The following is a 14654-nucleotide window of genomic DNA, read 5'->3' as shown; positions in this document are numbered from 1 at the left end:
CTGGTCTCAAACTCCTGACTTCAAGTGATCCACCCATCTCAGCCTCTGAAAGTGGGTTTTGTAGACATCTTGTTACAGCAATGCACCGGCCTTTTAAGAGCCCCTGACTCTGGTACCTGTTCCTCATTCCACATACCGGGGTATTTGAAACTCCTTTCAAGAGAGCAGCAGAGAACTCAGTAGAAATGCATGCCCTTAGTTCACAATGTGAAAGCGGCTTACAGAAGTTTTATAAGCTAAACTATTTCTGAGCTGGAAGGACCCGCCAAAATCTTTTCCAACCTCCTCATTTTGAAACAAGAAGTTCAGTAGCAGAGCCAGATTTTCTCGCTCTCCAGAGAGGGTCCTCATATTACTCAGGATTCGCCCTCACGTCCCTTGTGCCCTGTGGCAAACACCAGCACCTGCACACACGCCACTGCCAGTCAGCCACATCCAGGTGCCCAAGGCACTACCAGTCTCTCTCCCTTCCTGGGAACATCTAGCTCGGTAAGTCCCACCTTAATCAGAAAGAAGCCCTGGGAAGGCCAAACACTTATAAAGTGTTCTTGCTGGGGGTGGGGGGTGGCTCAAGCCTATAAATTCCAGCACTTCGGGAGGCCGAGGCGGGTGGATCATTTGAGGTCAGGAGTTCGAGACCAGCCTAATCAACTTGGTGAAACCCCATCTCTACTAAACACACACATACACACACACACACACACACAAAGCCAGGTGTGGTGGTGCATGCCTATAGTCCCAGCTACTTGGGAGGCTGAGGCAGGAGAATCGCTTGAACCCGGGAGTCAGAGGTTTCAGTGAGCCGAGATCATGCCACTGCACTCCAGCCTAGGCAACTAGCGAGACTCTGTCTCGAAAAATCAAACAAACAAACAAAAAATAAAATAAAGTATTCTCAACTTTGCAGACACTCAAGTAATCGATCTTCAGCCCTAATTCTGTTTCTAGACCCCAGAGGCTCTGAGTCCGTGAGTTCTACAGGGAACCTCCCAGGGAGCCAGCTAGGCAGAGGGTTCTGTGGCACCCTGGGTGCACATGCCTGGCACACAAGACAGACACTTGGGAAGAATTAATCACTGCAGAAATCAGAGACAGAGGGAGAGTCTCCAAAATTTGTAAGGGAAAAAATCCTCTGCAAGTGGGGGCCTGCCCACAGCACCCAGATCTTCCAACTGTTCTTTGTTCGCACATTTGGCAAACAGGAATGGAGCCTGCCTCGTGCGAGGGCCCACACTGGGCACCGAGACCCAGATCCTACCCCAAGGAGTTTCCAGTCGGGAAGGGAAGCTGAGATGTGGGCTTGAATGAATGTGAGAACATATGGTGGCTGAGGGCCCTGGCTCACCTGACTACATGATCCGGCTGCTGTCTAGTGTAGGGATGTGGTGTAAGTTAAGGTTGAAGAACGACGGGGCCAGGCGCGGTGGCTCACGCCTGCAATCCCAGCACTTTGGGAGGCCAAGGCGGGCGGATCACTTGAGGTCGGGAGCTTGCGATTAGCCTGGCCAACATGGCGAAACCCCTGTCTCCACTGAAAATACAAAAATTAGGAGCCGGGTACATTGGCTCACACCTTTAATCCCAGTACTTTGGGAGGCCGAGGAGAGCAGATCACAAGATCAAGAGATTGAGACCATCCTGGCCAATATGGTAAAACCCTGTCTCTACTAAAAATACAAAAATTAGCTGGGTGTGGTGGCGTGCGCCTGTAGTCCCAGCTACTCTGGAGCCTGAGGCAGGAGAATCAATTGAACTCGGGAGGCGGAGGTTGCAGTGAACCAAGATCATGCCATTGCACGCTGCCTTGGCAAGACAGCAAGACTCCATCACAAAAAAGAAATAAATAAAATAATAAATAAATAAATAAATAATTAGGTGTGGTGGTGCACACCTATAGTCCCAGCTACTCAGGAGGCTGAGGCAGGAGAATCACTTGAACCCAGGAGGTGGAGGTTGCAGTGCGCTGAGATGACGCCACTGCACTCCAGGCTGGGTGACACAGTGAGACTCTGTCTCAAAGAAAACAAACAAAAAAAGGACAGGGACCAGAGACCCTGATGGTGCCACATCAGGCAGGGTCTCAGGGGAGGCAGCAAAAGTTTTTGAAAAACGCCAGTAATAAAAGTAGTTGTTGGTGAGGGGGGAGTGCAGGGTTCGGAAGTGGGGCAGAAAACTACCTGTGGGGTACTATGCTCACTACCTAGGCGACAGGATCATTCATACACCAAGCCTCAATGACATGTGGTTTACCCACGTAACAAACCGGCACACACACGCTCTGAACCTAAAAGTTGAGAAAAAAAAATGCAGAGGACACAGTAAACAAACAAACAAACACACACACATAAGCAAAATTCTAACATGTGAATAAAAATAGAAACGAGAACAGAAAAGAAAAACCAGCATTGTTGGGCCAAGTGCAGTGGCTCATGTCTACAGTCCCAGCAATTTGGGAGGCTGAAGCAGGAGGATTGCTTGAGGCCAAATGTTTGAGACAAGCCTGGGTAATATAGTGAGATCATGTCTCTACAAAAGAAAATTTTTAATTAGCTGAGTGTGGCAGCAGGTGCCTGTAGTCCCAGCTACTCAGGAGGCTGAGGTGGGAGGATTGCTTGAGCCCAAGAGTTCGAGGCTGCAGTGAGCTATGATCGCATCACTGCATTCCAGCCTGGGCAACATAGAAAGACCCTATCTCTTAAAAAAAACAAGAATGATGGACACAGTGGCTCATGCCTGTAATCCCAGCACTATGAGAGGCTGAGGCAGGCAGATCATCTGAGGTCAGGAGTTCAAGACCAGCCTGGCCAACGTGGCGAAGCCCTGTCTCTACTAAAAGTATACAACTTAGCCAGGCGTGGTGGCAGGCGCCCATAATTCCAGCTACTCAGGAGGCTGAGGCAGGAGAATCACTTTAACCCAGAAGGCAGAGTTTGCAGTGACCCAAGATCATGACATTGCACTCCAGCCTGGGCAACAAGAGCAGACTTCATCCCTTAAAAAAAAAAAAAAAAAAAAAAAGCAAAGTTGGATTTGAGGGACACTGTGTCCAAGACAGATGAAGTAGGCAGGCAGGATGACAAAAATCCAGGCCAGGGGTAATAAGAACAGGAAATGCAAGAAATGCAGGATGAGTGGGTGAGAGGAGCCTCACAGAGGCTCTCAGCAGAACGCGGCTGTGACGGCCGGAGGGAGGGAGGGCTCAGAACTGATGTCAGAGACAAGGTGGTGACCACTGTCCTGCCCTGGGGCTGCCCGAGGCGGTACAGATGTCCAGTGGGAAGTGGTCACTCACGCTGGGAAGTCAGGAGGGAGATGAGGGAGTCAGTGTCACAGAAGTGAGAACAGAAACCATCGGACGGAGTTGAGAGCAAAGGAAGTGAACAGGAGGTAAAAGAGAAGTGGGGTGAGGATGGCACCTTGGGGACCCCAAGTGTCAAAAGGAGGAAGGAGGAAGAGAGCAGAGGGTGCCAGGCAGCGACAGAGAGACAGACAGAGAGCATAGCTACCAACGCCTAAAGCCTCAATTTCCTCCTCTGTAAAATAAGAATTTTTTTTTTTTTTTCGAGATGGAATTTTGCTCTTGTTGCCCAGGCTGGAGTGCAGTGGCACGATCTCGGCTCACCGCAACCTCCACCTCTCGGGTTCAAGTGATTCTCCTGCCTCGGCCTCCCAAGTAGCTGGGACTACAGGCACGCGCCACTACACTTGAGCTAAAATAGGGATTATAATTCACACATATGTTGCAAAGATTGAGAAGGATAGCTCACGTAAGGCCTTTACCACCTGCACACAGTATGTGGGCAGTAAATTTTTTTTTTTTTAGACAGGGTCTTGCTCTATTGCCCAGGCTGGACTGCAGTGGCGTGATCTCGGCTCACTGCAACCTCCCCGCCTCCCAGGTTCAAGCAATCCTCCTGCCTCAGCCTCCTGAGTAGCTGGGATTACAGGTGCCTGCCACCACAGCTGGCTAATTTTTGTATTTTTAGTAGAGACGGGGTTTCACCAGGTTGGCCAGGCTGGTCTCGAACTCCTGACCTCAGGTGATCCGCCCGTGCTGGCCTCCCAAAGTGCTGGGATTACAGGTGTGAGCCACCGCGCACGGCCAGTAAATGTTAACTATTATCATTACCATCACTGGGAAGAAACTCAGGACAGTACAAAAGCAGCAACCAAAAGAAAGCTCTTAACTTCCTTCTTTTGTTTTTCAATACCCACTAAGGGAGCAAGCTGGGGGAGCCTGGAGGGCACAGAACTTGAAGCCAGCTCTGGGCTGAGCGCAGTGGCTCACACCTGTAATCCCTGCACTTTGGGAGGCCAGCGCGGGCGGATCACTTAAGGTCAGGAGTTTGAGACCAGACTGACCAACATAGTGAAACCCTGTCTCTACTAAAAATACAAAAATTAGCCAGGCATGGTGGCGGGCACCTGCCATCCCAGCTACTCCAGAGGCTGAAGTGAGAGAATCACTTGAACCCAGGAGACTGGAGGTTGCAGTGATCCAAGATGGCGCACACCAGCCTGGGTGACAGAGGGACACTCCATCTCAAAAAAAAAGATGCCAGCTCTGATTGTCAAGTAAATGGAAAAATGAGGTTCACATGTAGCTCTCCCTTCAAGAAGGCACCTGCTCAGACTTCAGGCAAGGTGTGATGTCTGTGTGCACTGCTCCACAAGCAGGAGGGAAGGCGTAGGTTCAAGGCCCAGGGTGCTTCAGCCTGGCTCTGGGCATTGGCATTTCCCAAGAACAAACCTAAGACACAGATGCTTCTTACCTGCAGGAGGCAGGCCTAGTGCCATCTTGGTTTTCTGAGAATAACTGGAACCAACTGAGCCCCTAGAGTCCGTGGGATGCCAGGGGTGTGGGAATCCATCTGGACCCACGGTCACCATCTTGACTGCACATGAGAACTACCTGTGACTTCACAAAGTGTCAGTGATCACCCCAGATCAATGACACAGAGTCCTTATGCAGGGGACACAGAGAAATAGTGTTTTATTTTATTTTAATTATTTATTTTTGAGATGGAGTCTCGCACTGTTGCCCAGGCTGGAGCGCAGTGGTGCGATCTCGGCTCACTGCAATCTCCACCTCCTGGGTTCAAGCAATTCTGCCTCAGCCTCCCAAGTAGCTGGGATTACAGGCATGCGCCACCACACTCAGCTAATTTTTTTTGTATTTTTAGTAGAAATGGAGTTTCACCATGTTGGCCAGGATGGTCTTGATCTCTTGACCTCATGATCCGCCCACCTTGGCCTCCCAAAGTGCTGGGATTACAGGCGTGAGCCACCGCGCCTGGCCCCCAGTATTTTATTTATTTATTTATTTATTTATTTATTTATATAGTATTTATTTTTTTTTTTTAAGATGGGGTTTCACCATGTTGGCCAGGCTGGTCTTGAACTCCTGACCTCAGGTGATCCACCCACCTCAGCCTCCCAAAGTGCTAGGATTACAGGCGTGAGCCACCGCTCCCGGCTCCAGTATTTTATTTTTTAAAGAGCTCTCCAGCCAGGGCTGAGAACCACAGATCCTTCTAGCCCAGCCCTAAAATTTTTCGACTGCTGAACTAAGTCTGAGCATCTGCTGAAGATCCTGAGCAAGAGGGCAGAGGCACCCACAACGTAAACACAAGAGAAAGGACTTTGCCATTTGGTTGTGAAGCCCTACCTTCTCTCTTGGTTTACTCGCTGTGTGACCTTGGACAAGTCACTCAGCCTCTCTGAGCCTGAGATATTAAAATGAAATAATGGATATAAATCATCCTGCATGTTTCTAGTAGCCAGCAGGACCTCGATAAATATTTGTTTCTGTCTCTTCCTCTCTAGAATCCAAGGCTCTTGTCAATGCAGGGTGTGTTAAGATCCTTTGCTCCAATGAATGTACCACCCACAGGTTTTTTGTTTATTTCTGGCTCTGTGTTTGTTTGTTTGTTTGTTTGTTACAGGGTCTTGCTCTGTCACCCAGTCTGGAGTGCAGTGGTGCCATCACGGCTCACTGCAGCCTCAGCTTCCTGGGCTTAAGCAATTGTCCTGCCTCAGCCTCCCAAGTAGCTAGGACCACAGGGAGCACCACCATGCCCAGCTAATTATTTTATTTTATTTTATTTTTGAGACAGAGTCTCGCTCTGTCGCCCAGGCTGGAATGTGTGATCTCAGTTCACCACAACCACCACCTTCCAGATTCAAGCAATTCTCCTGACTCAGCCTCCCACCACCACTTCCAGCTAATTTTTGTATTTTTAGTAGAGACGGGGTTTGACCATGTTGGTCAGGCTGGTCTCGAACTCCGGACTTCATGATCCTCCCACCTCGGCCTCCCAGAGTTCTGGGATTACAGGTGTGAGCCACCATACCCGGCCCTATTTTATATTTTATTTTATTTTAGAGACAGGGTCTCACTATGTTGCCCAGGCTGGTCTCAAACTCCTGGGCTCAAGCAATCCTTCTGCCTCAGTCTCCCAAAGTGCTGGGTTATAAACATGAGCCACTGTGCCCAGCCCACCCAAAGAGATTGTGACTTTCTAAAGGTTTGTTCCCTCCTCCGACTTCCTCTAATCCCAGAACTCACAGAGTACTGGTGGTCAAACATCAGCGTACACAGACTACCCTGGGATCTGGTGAAAACAACAGGCTCTGATTCAGTAGTTCTGGGTGGTGCCCGACATCCTAATGGCCCTGGTGATGCTGATGTTTTGGGGCCGGACCACATCGAGCACCGAGGCTTGTCCCAGAGCCGCACCGCGGCCAGTCCACCTCCCAGCTGACTCACGAGCCCCCCTGGAAATGGTCTCTCTATCTTACTCATCTCTGTGTCTCCTTCACGGTACGTGCTCACTAAACGGATGTTGAAGAAATAAACAAACCATGGAGAAAACCATTTTCCAGCTAAGTAAAAACAGACAGGGTATTTCATTTGCCCTGTAACTGGCAGCCCTCCTGGCTGATTCCAGAATCGCCCTCTTGGCCGGCGGGAGGACAGTGTGGTCGAATGGGCCTGATGCTTGGAACCTGGAGTCCTGGCTTTGAGTCTTGGCCCTTCCACTCACCCGTGGGATGACCCTGGGCAAGTTGCCAAGCTCTTTGAGTCACAACATCCTCATCCATAAAATGAAAATGATAATGACTAATCATCGTGTGGTCCTAATGACGGCTAGGAACATGCTTTATAAACTGTAAAGTACTCCTGATAAGGTCTGCTTATTACATCTGGGTTTTTTTCTTTTTTTTTTTTTTTTTTTTTTTGAGGGCAGGAAGTACTTTTCACCTCCCTAAAGCTGGAAGGTGGCTTGTGATGGATTGGGTGAGGAACACCCAAAGGGTCTGGCTGGAGATGGGGACAGCGGCTGGGCCATCAGGCAGGTCAGGGGTACCTACTCTGGCAGTGACTGTGGCCAGGTGAAACGTAAGGACGGTGCCAGGAGAGTCGAGGGGCAAGGCTTACTGGAGGAGGCTGGCAGGAGTAGGTACGTAAGCTGGTCTGAGGGTACAGACTCCAGGACAGAAGGCGGCAGGCAGTGCAGTGAGAGTCCTTGGATACCCATGCCATCTGGCTCTACACTGGGTATGTGGGAGGCAAGGCTAGGCCAAGAGCCAACTTGGAACATTAGGAGAAAACATCAAGTAATTACAGGCCGGGGACGGCGGCTCACACCTGTAATCCCAACACTGTGAAAGCCAAGGCGGGAGGACTGTCTGAGCCCAGGAGCTCAACATAGCGAGACTCCATCGCTACAAAAAAAATTTTAGGCTGGGCACAGTGGCTCACACCTGCAATCCCAGCACTTTGGGAGGCTGAGGCGGGCAGATCACCTGAGGTCAGGAGTTCAAGACCTGCCTGGCCAACAAGGTGAGACTACTGTCTCTACTAAAAATAAATAAATTAGCCAGGCGTGGTGGCACAGGTCTGTAATCCCAGCTTCTTGGGAAGCTAAGGCAGGAGAATCGCTTGAACCTGGGAGGTGGAGGTTGTAGTGAGCCGAGATCGGGCCACTGCACTCCAGCCTGGGTGACAGAGTGAGACTGTCTCACAAAATAAATAAGTAAATTTTAAAGATCAGCTAGGCATGGAGGCATGCTCCTGTAGTCCCAGCTACTCGGGAGGCTAAGGCGGGAGGATCGCTTGAGCCCAGGAGCCTGAGGCAAAAGTGAGCCATGATCATGCCACTGCACTCCAGACTGAACAATAGAGCGAGACCATCATTTAAAAAATAAAGAAAGAAGTTATGAATATCTCCTGTAGCCCAGGCTGAGCTATCCACCCAGGCCCAGAGTTCCCTTGCTGGCCCCATTCACCACTAACCATGAGCTTCAGGATATAGGCAAGAGCAAGACACAGACCTGCCCTCAATAAGCTCAGCGTTCACTGGGGGCCGTGGAGGGAAATGACGCCAGCACAAGGTCCCAGGAGCCAGAGAGGTCCCCAGCCCTGCTATAGTTCAGAGGAGGGGGTGGCCAAACTTGCCCTTCTCTCTACCCCAGCCAATGAGTCTTGGCTGCACCCACTGAGAAGCTTTTCTGCCCAGTCTAGATGTTTCCGTATTTATGTTCCTCTTGCACTGGAATGCCGCATCCCCTCGCCCATCCAGCAAGCACTGACTCATGCTAAAAGATGTGGTTCAGTCCTCAGGGAGAGCTCCAACCCCAAAGCCTGTGCTTCATCCACGTGCTCTTGGTAATTATCATATTACCTGGTACCTGGTACCACTTCTATCCCCCTAAGGAAGAATTAACCACAGCCTGTATGATTCCTCACTCTTCCGCTGTCTCGGGTTCGTCTTCGCAGTCAGATTATAACAATAATCACTGGGCCGGGTGCGGTGGCTCAGGCCTGTAATCCCAGCACTTTGGGTGGCCGAATCACCTGAGGTCAGGAGATCGAGATCAGCCTGGCCGACAGGGCGAAACCCTGTCTCTACTAAAAATACAAAAATCAGCCAGGCTCAGTGGCAGGCACCTGTGGTCCCAGCTACTCAGGAGGCTGAGGCAAGAGAATCGCTTGAACCCAGGAGGCGGAGGTTGCAATGAGTCAAGATTGTGCCATTGCACTCCAGCCTGGACGACAGAGTGAGACTGTCTCAAAACAAACAAACAACAACAACAAAAAAAAACCAATAATCACTGAACTAGCGCTTCACAGTTTACAAAACGCCTACATGAATATTGTTTGATTTAATCCCCACAATCAATCTGCCAGATAAGTATTATCTTTATTTAACCATAAGGAAACCGAGGCTTAGAAAGGTTAGACACAATGTCCCTGAGGCCATATAGCCCATATACATGCCCAGCTGTAAGACTCAAATGCCTTCTAGCTCCAATGCCAGCATCTGCTCAGTACTCAGAGGCAGCCCAAGGCAGTAGGGAAAGGTTGGGACCACTTCCAGCTGTATGACTTCTGGTGAGTTACTTAACCTCTCTGTGCCTCGATTTTCCTGAGAGTAAAATGTGGTTGATGACACCCACCTCTTCCGTTCTTGTCAAGATTTAAAAAGATAATACAATGAACTCCTTCGAATGATGTCAAATACAATAATTAGTTAGTTATTATTATACCTTGGCTGATTCTCATTCTCATTAAGTTTTTTAGAATTCATTTTTATATCTCATAATACATTTTCGCCTTTGCTCACCAAGCTCCAAAACCTCATAATACGTTTGATAGGTAGTCATTAAACAAAATAATTTTTTGCAGATTGACTAATGATGGGTTTTAAGGCTGTTCTTTTCTTTCTTTTCTTTTCTTTCTTTCTTTCTTTCTTTTTTTTTTTTTTTTTTTGAGATGGGGTCTCACTCTGTTGCCCAGGCTGGATTGCAGTGGCACAGTCTTTGCTCACTGCAGCCTCAGCCTCCTAGGCTCAAGCAATCCTCCCGCCTCAGTCTCTGAAGTTGCTGGGAAAACAGGCACGCGCCACCCACTCCTGCTAATTTTATTTTTTGTAGAGATGGGGTCTTACTGTGTTGTCTGGGCTTGTTCTTTTTCTTTACTCTTCTACTCCCTTAAAGAGTTTCAACACCAGAGGCTGAGTGCAGTGGCTTACACCTGAAATCTCAGCACTTTGGGAGGCTGAGATGGGAAGATCGCTTGAGGCTAGGAGTTCAAGATCAGCTTGGGCACACACAGTGACATCCCCATCTCAAAAATTAAAAGATAAAAATAAGAGTTTCAACATCAGAAAAATTCTTTTTCTGCTCCACTCTACGTCATCCCTACTCACCCCATGGTCAAATCTGGCCAGTCACAAATGTCCCACAGAAAAACACCAGAAAACACTGACCTAGACTATCCCATTGGGCTGTCCCTGGATAGCAAGAAAACACGCCAGTCACGGGTGGAAACTTTCACAAACCTAATTTCTGTCACTATTATGGGTCAAAGTCTTATGCATATTTCTCTTGCTCTAGTTTTTACTTGAGACTCTAGAAGAAATGGGTTGTTATAAAATAATATCTATTTATTTATTTTGAGATGGAGTATAGCTCTGTCACCCAGGCTGGAGGGCAGTGGCACAATCTTGGCTCACTGCAACCTCCACCTCCCAGATTCAAGCCATTCTCCTGCCTGAGCCTCCTGAGTAGCTGGGACTACAGGTGCTCGCCACCACGCCCAGCTAATTTTTGTATTTTTAGTAGAGATAGGGTTTCACTGTGTTGGCTAGGCTGATCTCGAACTCCTGACTGTGATCCACCTGCCTTGGCCTCCCAAAGTGCTGGGATTACAAGCTTGAGCCCCTGCGCCTGGCCTATTTATTTTCTTACTTCATTTATTTAAAAACAACAATAGGCTGGGTGCCATGGGTCATGTCTATTCTATAGTCCCAGCACTTTGGAAGGCAGAAGCGGGAGGATCGCTAGAGGCCAGGAGTTTGAGACCAATCTGGGCAACACAGTGAGACCCCATCTCTACAAAACTATAAAAATAAAAGGAATATACACACACTGTTTCATGGAGCAAGAAGCCTCATATGACCAGGCAGCTAGCAAATGCACTAACATCCAAGACCGACAGAAAACTTCCTTCTTTTCAGGGGTCCAGTCCATGAAACCAGAGAACAAGCCTCAAACCCAGCTGGATCCTGGGAGGCAGAAGTGAAATGAATGACCACCTGCCACTTCCCTCCTGGGGTAGGATCACCAGGTAGGGGAGACCCCCTGCCTCACACCATTCAGACACACCTGCGTGGGGCCACCTTCTTTTCTCCTTTTTTTTTTTTTTGTAGAGATAGGGTCTCACTGCTTCACACCATTCAGACATACCTGTGCAAGGTTTTCTTTCTTTTTTCTTCCTTTCTTTTTCTTTCTTTCTTTTTTTTTTTTTTTTTTTTGGTTGTTGTTGTAGAGACAGGGTCTCATTTTGTCACCCAGGCTGGAGTGGCACAATCATAGCTCACTGCAGCCTCAACCTCCTGGGCTCAACCTCCTGCCTCAGTCTCTTGAATAGCTGGGACTACAGACATATGCCAACACTAGGTTAATTTAAAAAAAAATTTTTTTGGCCGGGCGCGGTGGCTCAAGCCTGTAATCCCAGCACTTTGGGAGGCCGAGGCGGGTGGAGGATCACGAGGTCGAGAGATCGAGACCATCCTGGTCAACCTGGTGAAACCCCGTCTCTACTAAAAATACAAAAAATTAGCTGGGCGTGGTGGCGCGTGCCTGTAATCCCAGCTACTCAGGAGGCTGAGGCAGGAGAATTGCCTGAACCCAGGAGGCGGAGGTTGCGGTGAGCCGAGATCGCGCCATTGCACTCCAGGCTGGGTAACAAGAGCGAAACTCCGTCTCAAAAAAAAAAAAAAAAAAAAAAAAAACACATTTTTAATAGAGGCAGAATCTCACCGTGTCGCCCAGGCTCATCTCAAACTCCTGGGCTCAAGTAATCCTCCCATCTTGGCCTCCCAAAGTGCAGGGATTATAAGTGTGAGCTACTGCACCCAGCCTATTATTTTATTTTTTGTAGAGACATGGTCTCACTAAGTTGCCCTGGTGTCGGGTAGGGCGGCTCAGGCAAAGATTTTCAGAATAAGAAGAGGATGAAGTTCTCTGGGGGTGGAAAGGTTTATTCTTTGTCGTTTTTGGTTTGGTTTTGTTTTTTTGAGACGGAGTTTTGCTCCTGTTGCCCAGGCTGGAGTGCAGTGGTATAATATCAGCTTCCTGCTACCTTCAACTCCCAGGTTCACGGAACTTTCCTGCCCCAGCCTCCCAAGTAGCTGGGATTACAGTCCTCCGCCGGCTAATTTTTTGTATTTTTAGTAGAGACGGGGTTTCACCATGTTGGCCAGGCTGGTCTCGAACTCCTGACCTCAGGTGATCCACCATCCTAGACCTCCCAAAGTTCTGGGATTATAGACGTGAGGTATCGCGCTCCGCCAAAAGCTTTATTGTTTTTGAAAGATTCCATATACAGAACCCTCAGTCAGAGACTCACATCTTTTCTAACTCAAATCCCAAAGCACTTTCCCTCCAACTGTGTCTGGGGGAAGTATTCCTTACACAACACATCAGGGGCCCAGCCTCTGGCAGTGGGGGACCCAATCGGATCTTCAAAGGTTCCACTCTGAGCGCAAGAGCGTAGAACAAATCTGCCCCTCCAACACTGGCACTGGGATTAAAAGCAGCGTTGTACTCTTTGAAATGGATTTTACATACAAATGAACGGATGAACACCATCAACATGTCAGCTTAATTCAGTCCAATCAATACACCAGGCATTAAAAACTCGGAGGTAAAAATGGATTGTGGCTTTTTGTTGATAACACTGAAGAATTTTGGCCCCGAGCCCTGGTCAGGCAGGACAAATAGGGCAGTCTGCCTAGTAGCTGTCAGGCACATCTTGGCGGATAAAATCAAGAACCCAAGTCAGGGCTGGGGCACCATGGAGCACAGTAGTCTCCACCTTTGCCCCCAAAGTCATTTCCCAGCTTGACCACACTTTGCGTTTCCTGCATTCCTTTTCCCTGCTCCGACCCCTTCGTCCCGGCCTCAGAGCTGACAGCTGGGGCTGGCCAGAGCCAAGCAAGAGGCAACGAGAAAGGGGGATGCTAAGGGGTGCAGGTTGGAAGGGGATGTCAGTGCAACCAAGAAGTGATGGGAGGGGAGGAGAGGTCCCTTCACGCTTCACAGTCCCAGTCCGGCGCCCCGACTCTCCGCCCCCACACTTGAGTCTCCAAGTGGCTCCCGTGCGCTTCCGCCGTTTAGGGGCACCCTTTCCATTCCGCCCCTTTTCAGTTCCTTTCCCCCTCACCTCCCCTTGGGACCCCTGCCGGGTCCCCAGCCGACCAGGCTCCGCTCGGCCGCACGCATCCTGCCTTCTCCTCCGAGCCCGCCCCTGACCCTCCTGCCCTTCTCCCCAAGCCAGCTGGGATACCCTCGGGTCCCCGACATTCCTGGGGTCGCCCAGGTCTGCACGCCAATGTCCCCGCTCACGACCCCCTCGCTCCGTCCTCAACTGCTGCAAGACTACTATTCCCTTCAAAGCCCCTCCCGGACACCGCGTCCCTCAGGGTTCCCCAGGGATGCCCCGGGGTCCCCCGTCCTCACCTGAGTCCGCTCGAAGCTCTCGCGCTCCGCCGCCTCCAGCCCGGCGCCGACCCCGCGCCGGCTCAGCACCTTGGGCAGCGGGTTGGGCACCTGCTTCATGGAGCTGGCCATCCGATCCATGTTGCCGCGAGGAGCCGAGTCCGGAGCCCTCGGCCGCCACGGGATCCCCACGGCGCCGCCCGCCCCGCCCTACCCGCGGGGATCCGGCGTTAACGGGACGGCTCCCGCCTGCCATTGGCTGTGAGTTCTGCCAGTCTTCCTGAGACCCCGCCCCCCGCCGAGAGGCTTCCCCGCCCGCCCCCGCCCCATCAGGAGCCCCTCTGCTGGGTCAGCCCCGACTGGCCCCTCGGGACCCGGAGGCGTGCGGTGACTGGTCTGGAGTGCTGTCAGTCACCGGGGCCCCGCCGTTCGCGGCGGGCCGGGGCGGGGCCTGGACGGGGCGGGGCCCGGGGCGGGCTGCCCTGATCTGCCCTCGCTCGTCCCGCCCCCGCCCGCGCGCCACCCTCTCCTCCCCCCGCCCGCAGTCCCAGCGCTCCCAGAGCGGGCTGCCCTCCGCCCAGCGCCGCCCACTGCCCTGGCTGCTCCTGCTGGGGGTGCCCCGCGAGGGCCCGGGGTGGTAGGCGGGGATCGCGCGGGCTGGGAAGTGGGGCCTCCCCCGGGGGAATCCCGGCCTGTCTGTGAATAGCTCGTTAGCTCCTTCTGGGCCTGGGACCGGGGAGCGCCGGACCAGCTCAGCGGCCGCAGCCCCGAGAACGCAGCCCCGCAGGCTGGCGCAGCGTGGGCGCCTGGCCGGACCCGGCCTCAGTGGGTAGCCGCCTCCACCCAGCCCCCAGGCTTCCCATCCTGCTCATCCCCATCCTGCCCCTGCCCATGCCTTCTGCAAGGATCGCAGAGCCCAGGTCCCGGAGCTCAGGGCTGAGTCCGCGGGCACCTCCCGGGACCTCCCTTCCAAACCTCATCAGATGAACTTATTTGTGGGTAGAAAGCTCCACGGACACTTTGTTTGTCTTAGGCTCAGGCGCGCATCCCATCCTGCTCAGACGTCAGCCAGGGTACCAGCAAGCAGAGAGAAGTGTGATGCTTAGCAGAGACGCTGGAGAAAGTTAAAAGTTTTTGGTTAAATT

At 51.2% G+C, this 14654-nt stretch overlaps 1 protein-coding gene and 1 long non-coding RNA gene across 2 annotated transcripts in view; both read right to left on the bottom strand.

The window, feature by feature from the left end:
* Window positions 1-13524, bottom strand: part of LOC141582488 (uncharacterized) — an 80543-nt gene extending 67019 nt beyond the window's left edge. Inside the window, exon 1 of the long non-coding RNA XR_012515342.1 lies at window positions 653-13524. This is a non-coding gene — a long non-coding RNA (uncharacterized LOC141582488). The remainder of the gene's footprint in view (window positions 1-652) is intronic.
* The window catches only part of HIP1 (huntingtin interacting protein 1), a 197357-nt gene extending 183644 nt beyond the window's left edge, over window positions 1-13713 (bottom strand). Inside the window, exon 1 of the mRNA XM_039460460.2 lies at window positions 13531-13713. Within this exon, the coding sequence (XP_039316394.1) occupies window positions 13531-13650 (120 nt within the window). The 5' untranslated portion in view covers window positions 13651-13713. The remainder of the gene's footprint in view (window positions 1-13530) is intronic.
* Window positions 13714-14654: the final 941 nt, after the last annotated feature.

This window comes from Saimiri boliviensis, chromosome 20, assembly GCF_048565385.1.
Source record: "Saimiri boliviensis isolate mSaiBol1 chromosome 20, mSaiBol1.pri, whole genome shotgun sequence".
Classification (NCBI taxonomy): Eukaryota; Metazoa; Chordata; class Mammalia; order Primates; family Cebidae; genus Saimiri; species Saimiri boliviensis.
Note: the sequence above shows the minus strand (reverse complement) of the source record. Positions and strands in the feature narration are given on the sequence as shown.